The sequence below is a fragment of the Ruditapes philippinarum genome, unplaced genomic scaffold (genome assembly GCF_026571515.1).
Source record: "Ruditapes philippinarum isolate M1 unplaced genomic scaffold, ASM2657151v2 ctg2280_1_1_1_1, whole genome shotgun sequence".
In the NCBI taxonomy this organism is placed as follows: domain Eukaryota; kingdom Metazoa; phylum Mollusca; class Bivalvia; order Venerida; family Veneridae; genus Ruditapes; species Ruditapes philippinarum.
Window position 1 is genome coordinate 171,045 of NW_026859407.1, and position 6,221 is coordinate 177,265.

The 6,221-nt window shown below is 33.6% G+C and overlaps 1 protein-coding gene across 1 annotated transcript; it reads left to right on the forward strand.

The window, feature by feature from the left end:
* The first annotated feature begins 587 nt into the window (after positions 1–587).
* Positions 588–5,694, forward strand: LOC132756382 (uncharacterized). Its single transcript, XM_060747444.1, has 2 exons — positions 588–786; positions 4,747–5,694. The coding sequence occupies exons 1-2, from the start codon at positions 639–641 to the stop codon at positions 4,902–4,904; spliced, it is 306 nt and encodes a 101-aa protein (XP_060603427.1). The 5' UTR covers positions 588–638; the 3' UTR covers positions 4,905–5,694.
* The last annotated feature ends 527 nt before the right edge of the window (positions 5,695–6,221 follow it).

Consider the following 6,221-nt stretch of genomic DNA (forward strand, 5'->3'; position numbering starts at 1 on the left):
CAGTAACGAATTTTTCTTTCCTTCTTTAGAAGGGCAAACACATACATGTATTTATATATTGTTTTAATGATAGTTTAAAAGCAGATTAGATAATAATGCCATGAAGAAAGTAGCGCTGAAGAAAAAATATTTTATAGAAAAGTGGCAAAAAGTAAACTTTGCAATATTTTGACACCAAATCGCTATTACTGTAATAACTGCTGAAAAGAGCAACGGAATCAAAAGATGGCTAAGGAAATAATTAAATTGGCCAATAAGTAATAGGACATTCAAATGAAATGTAAAAACAAAACAACTTTGAGGAATAAAAAATAAAAGCACGCCTTATTAGGTAAAATGGGACTTTAGGTAAAACTAGTATGACGATAGTTTCCAGCCGTTTTGGTATATCAGATCTCTCCTACAAGCATCATTGCTTCGTGACGTAAAAAAGTTCGCCCTAGATTTATCTAAGCTTCAAAAAAGAAGAGTTTTTCCTATTAACCTAAAGGTAATTAAACCACAAAAAGTAATGAATCTAAATTTTATTCAGTAATAAAGTATGACGGATCATATTTGAAGTAATTCATATATAAAACACGGATTGCAATTTTTATGCATATTGTGCAGTGTGACATTGAAGGGAAGGAAATATATTTATGCTCGTTATGAAGAACGGAGGGATTTGGATATGTTTGGTAGTTGTGAATGTGTTTGTAATCGTGGTTGGACAAGGACCGGGTCCACCGGTACAAACCCCACCTGTAGGTTCAGGCTCGAATACCGGAGCAGCAACTGGAGTAGCAGGTGAATTTCTTCGTTATGTTTTTTAAACGTTGCGTCGCGGCGTGAAATACTAGTATCTGAAAAGAAATATGTATCTGAAATATATCTTAATTAACTGTTAATTTTACAACAAAAAGTATTATCCGGTGTTTTTAATATATCAAATGAGAAGATTACATACTAGACTATGTTTAAAATCATTATTAATTATGAGAAATCACAATGCGTGTTCACGTATATGGTTTTCAACAAAAAAAAACATATTTTAGATAATTGTATTTACGTAACCAAAAAATATCTATTAGATTCCTTTTAAAAATTAAAGTTCTCATTGTTTGTATAAGTTTGCAATTTAAAAGCATAAGCCGGTGTTATGGGGTGTGAGAGATGTCACACTGTTATACCAAGATTTTCAACTATATTTTGTTTATAATTAAGTCGCACAGTGCACATTTGATGGTAAACTGATATTTTTCACTTTAAAAAATATGCATGTATGACAAGGTTTAACAAGTTTATATACATGTATATGAAAGAAGATTAAATGCTCATTGTGCCTCAGAAATCCGTTTAAATCTATTTCTCAAAAGCTTTTTAAATTTTTGTGTACTTATATAGTATCCAAAAAGTTACTCATTTGGCAATGACTTGTCTTTTTTTTCATCTGTTGCTTAATTTTTAACTATAACACAGTTATAGTGAATAAGTATTTTGTTTTGCAGTCAAACATGTACTTCTTTGTTTACATTTTGCTACTTTCATGGCAAATTATTTCACATTTATCGCTACTTTCTTCAGGTTATCCGTGTTATTTGTGCCGTGTGGCGGCTGTAAAAAGTCTCTCCGTACATTTAATCAATGATGTTATATTTTCGATCCTTGAAGATCGTTCAGCACGACATTATTGTTGTGTATACACGTTATGTGGTATTTTTAGTTTCTTCTGGCCTTTTTCAACTTGGGTGATTCCAGTATTCCTACTTGAATACTGTTAAATCACCCTTAGGATATGTTGCCTGCTTTTTAATTTTGTCTTTTGACGTCATATCTGTGATATGCAGGCTTCATAACCTCAGATCCCCTTTCAAAATTCCATTTGATTTAGTTCCGCCCATCGTTTTTTCGTTTAGGGCAAAAGCATTCTTTTACTTGGGGACCATACGCCGCTTTTCATGGAATGGCACTTCTGTGTCACATTGAAGGTTCCGTGATAACCGTCGTATCTGCGGATGTTTCTAAATTCAAAATTTCACCATTTTCGTGTTAAATGTTGAATACTGCTTTAGCCGGTGCTAGGGGTCGTGGACGGTAACTTGCACTTTCCATTACCGTCCATGAACAGGCTCAATCAAACCGAGCCTGCAACATTTTCAAGTTTGTCGGGTTGAGCTTTCTTTAGGGATTCTTTTTTTCTCTATTTTAACCTTTTCTGAAACCATTATTTAAACATTATAAAATTCATGTCTTTTTTAAATAAGTAGTATTTATTGTTTCTGAGGCATCATGTGTTTTTAATGAAAGATAAAAGTGTTAATCAAAGTCATTTTCACAGTGATATTTGTTTCACATCATTATCAACTGGTATAGGCAATGCAACGATTCACTAAAGCCTTCTTGAGTTTATAATCTGAACATTTTGTTATCTTCAAAACATTGTTTACTTTGCGCCTTTTTTTCTTTTGGTCAATCTGTATTTGATTCATATAGAAAAACTTTTCCCACAGTTTTAAGACAAATTTGTCATTGTAAATAGGGTCTTTACGATTATTGATGTCTTGTTTTTTGTTTTAAGTTATGACATAATTATACCATATAATGTGACATCATTTGCATAAATTTGTTCACACCCAATGTTAATCGGTTTATAATGGATCTATTTTAGGGTAAGGTTAAACATTACCACGCCAAATATCTTTTATGGACTTGTCCAGCGTTAAATGTGGACAAAACCATTGGTCATTTAAGGGAAATTTTCTAAATATCTACTGACTGGAAAGAAAACAGTGCATTACAATGGACGAGACGCGCTTATGTGCCGGGTGAATTAGTCTGCATTTATTTTCTCGGACGGCGCGTATGTGCCGGGTGATCTTAGTGTGCATTTGTCGCACTGCACGTATGTGCCGGGTGAACTAAGTCTGCATTTGTCACACTGCACGTATGTGCCGGGTGATCTTAGTGTGCATTTGTCGCACGGTGCTATGTGCCGGGTGATTTTAGTCTGCATTTGTCGCACTGCACGTATGTGCCGGGTGATCTAAGTCTACATTTGTCGCACGGTGCCATGTGCCGGGGGATCTTAGTCTGCATTTGTCGCACGGTGCGTATGTGCCGAGTGATTTAGTGTGCATTTGTCGCACGGCACGTATGTGCCGAGTGATTTTAGTCAGCATTTGTCGCACGGTGCGTATGTGCCGAGTGATTTTAGTGTGCATTTGTCGCACGGCACGTATGTGCCGAGTGATCTTAGTCTGCATTTGTCGCACGGCACGTATGTGCCCGATGATCATATCAAATGATGAGCCATCACCAATATTTTAAATCGCTCACCTGTACTGTTCTGATCTTACCTGCATTTGTCCCACGGCGCGTATGTGCCGGGTCATCTTTATCTACATTTGTCGCGTACTCATAAGCAGTTGCCGCCGGAAGGCTAAGAGTTAAGAATGACGAAAGACAGTTCCACCTGGTGGATGTAAAAATGTCGCCCTTAATTCATCGTGGCGTTTCTCTTTCTTCTTTAAGAATTAGAATTTTAGCATTTTATATAATTTCCAAGGAATGCAAGCACAGATACGGACTGATCAATGAATCAAACTTGCTTACATCAACATTTACCAGTTCAATTAGTATTTTTGTTTTTATATTTGTTGTTGTTGGTTTTTTTAGCGGAATGTCATATTTTCAAATAGTTGTAAAGTGTATGGAATTTCCATTGCTGTATAAATATCTTAATTTCCTGATTAAAAATTGACGTATTTTGATCGAAGGTCTTTTGATGTTTTCCGAACCATTTATCTAGTCTGATTAATAGCCTCAGTACGCGCAATTAATAAAATTGAATTATAATGTTGAAATAGACATAGTATCTGAATATATAACAAAGTGACTAAATAGTATGAATTTATCAAAATTAAAGAATTTTTTATGCCATAGTTATTGAATAAACGATTTATACCAAACTAACATTTACAAAATAACTTCATAAATTCAAACGAATTATTTACCACTATTCCACGAAAACTGACTGTAAAATGATAAAGGCAATCATAGCATGACTTTGTTTGTTTGTGTTTTCATCCTTCCTTTTTTCGGCTGGTGTGGGGGCAGATAGGTGTTGAATGAATCATAAATGTAAAAAAATATAGTCAAAAGTAGTTTTCTATTCTCAAAATACATTTAAGAAATCATTCATATGATAAAGTCTGATATAAAATAAATGCTCTGTACAGTATTTAAAATATATAGTACTCAATAATCTATGCTACCGAGATGTTATAATTTACTTCCAAGTACAAGTTTTTTAAATGTTCGTCAGACTGTAACGTTTAATACATAGAGGATATAAGTTTAGTTCAGTGTAAGATCGAAATATATTTCACCGAGTGGGCACCAAAAGGTACATTTCACGAGTGGCGCAAAGAAACGTTTAAAAAGACATTTTAACCTGAAAGTAAATTAAAAGGGCACAAAATAATAATACAACGTCAACCTGAAACTAAATTAAAAGAGCACAAAATAATAATACAACGTCACGTCATTTACGACGTCACGTCATTAAGTTTTGGTTTCCAATGCACACTGGTCTTTTTCTGAAACAACGTAACGGGCTAAAATTCAAACAGTGATAAATATCAAATTGATATATTCACTGTTCCAAACAGTGAAATATCAGTTTTATATTTTACTGACACATTTCTATAAACCACCGAATAGCATGTAACAATATTTTGTATAATATTATATATTTCAATTTTTCAGCTGATCCATGGATGCAATTAATGCTGGCTTACCAGAATATGATGACATCAATGAGATTTGGTAACAATGGTATCATGGGCAATCAAAATATGATGACGTCATTTCCGTATGCAGCATGGGGATGGGGTGACGATGGTGACGATATATTTGATGACTGATAAGATTGGAGAAAACAAAAATGAAACAAACAAGGAAAAAACATCTGACAATAATCCAATAATTGAAATGTATTGTTTATTGAAATACTCTTATTTATACTTCAAAGTCTTTATAACACAATTATAGTCAATTTTTCCCTGCGGTCTGGAGACCGCAGGGAATTGGTACGCGTTTAACTTTTGAGGCATGGAGGAACACGTGACCTGTTTTCGTTAAATGGAGGAGCATGTGATCTGTAAACCGTACATGATTGGTTAATTGACCTTTTCGTAAACCTAGCTAAATAACGTTTGCCGGTACGTTACGGATTTACCTGTAGGGAATTAGTCCGAATTACACCTAATTAAGAACAAAAAACTATTGCGTGATATTTCTAATTTTCTATAATTATTTTACCGTTTAAGGTGGAAAAACTTGAATGATGTGTTTGAAAATTATCAATGTTTCTTTAATATCTATCTCAAATTTTACAAACAATAAATTGTTTATACTGAAAATCTACAAAATTAAAATATTCGTAGTGGCATCTGCCATAATAAATAGAGATATTTTCTGCGTAAACTTGTGTGTTTACTTTATTTATTTTTTGCTCGGAATAATTCATAAAATGGTAGGCCTATTTAATCATTTTCTTAAAAAGAAATAATTGTTTTATGTTCGACCTTCTCCGGTCTTCAACGGTCACCAGTTTCCAAAGACCTTCTTCTATATTGATCGTTTATTCAATTGTCAACTATATTCCTGATACAAACGTTTATTTATCCCCCCACCCCCAAATAATGTTGAAAATAGTTAAATGAAATATCTTTTTATCATTAAAATGTTCATCGCAGGAAACCATTTTACTTGTATACTGTTGTTATGAATGTCCAAAATGAAACATTATTGAGTGAGACCAAAATGGTCCTGGAACACCACACTAAAAACCGTGTTCCGGTTTATACCGGTCAAAACGCTTGAATGATTAAATAGTAAAATGTGACCGTTTCACCTACCAAAATGAACTTTAAAACGTTTAATTCATTTCTTCACGTCGATTTATATACGATAATGAATTAAAAATGTAAGAATCTGCGGAAAAAAGAAGTCTGTCTACATTGTGATCATGATTTCTGTAAGCGTCTACAGAAACTGCTCCATAAAATATCTATGTAGATGCATTGATAATGGCCTAAAGGACATTGAATGGAGAATACATTACATTCTAGCATACCATATAGTTAGCTGTTCGGGATTACAAAACACTTGTATGCTGGTATTTGAGACTATATAACAAGAAATTTATCAATTATTCAATTGTCGCTGCGTTACTCTTT

Bases quoted from the DNA above. Each gene is read 5' to 3' on its own strand.
- LOC132756382 (XM_060747444.1), top strand. From the start codon at position 639: ATGCTCGTTATGAAGAACGGAGGGATTTGGATATGTTTGGTAGTTGTG. The intron at 787-4,746 runs GTGAATTTCTTC...TCAATTTTTCAG, and splicing joins AGCAGCAACTGGAGTAGCAG to CTGATCCATGGATGCAATTA.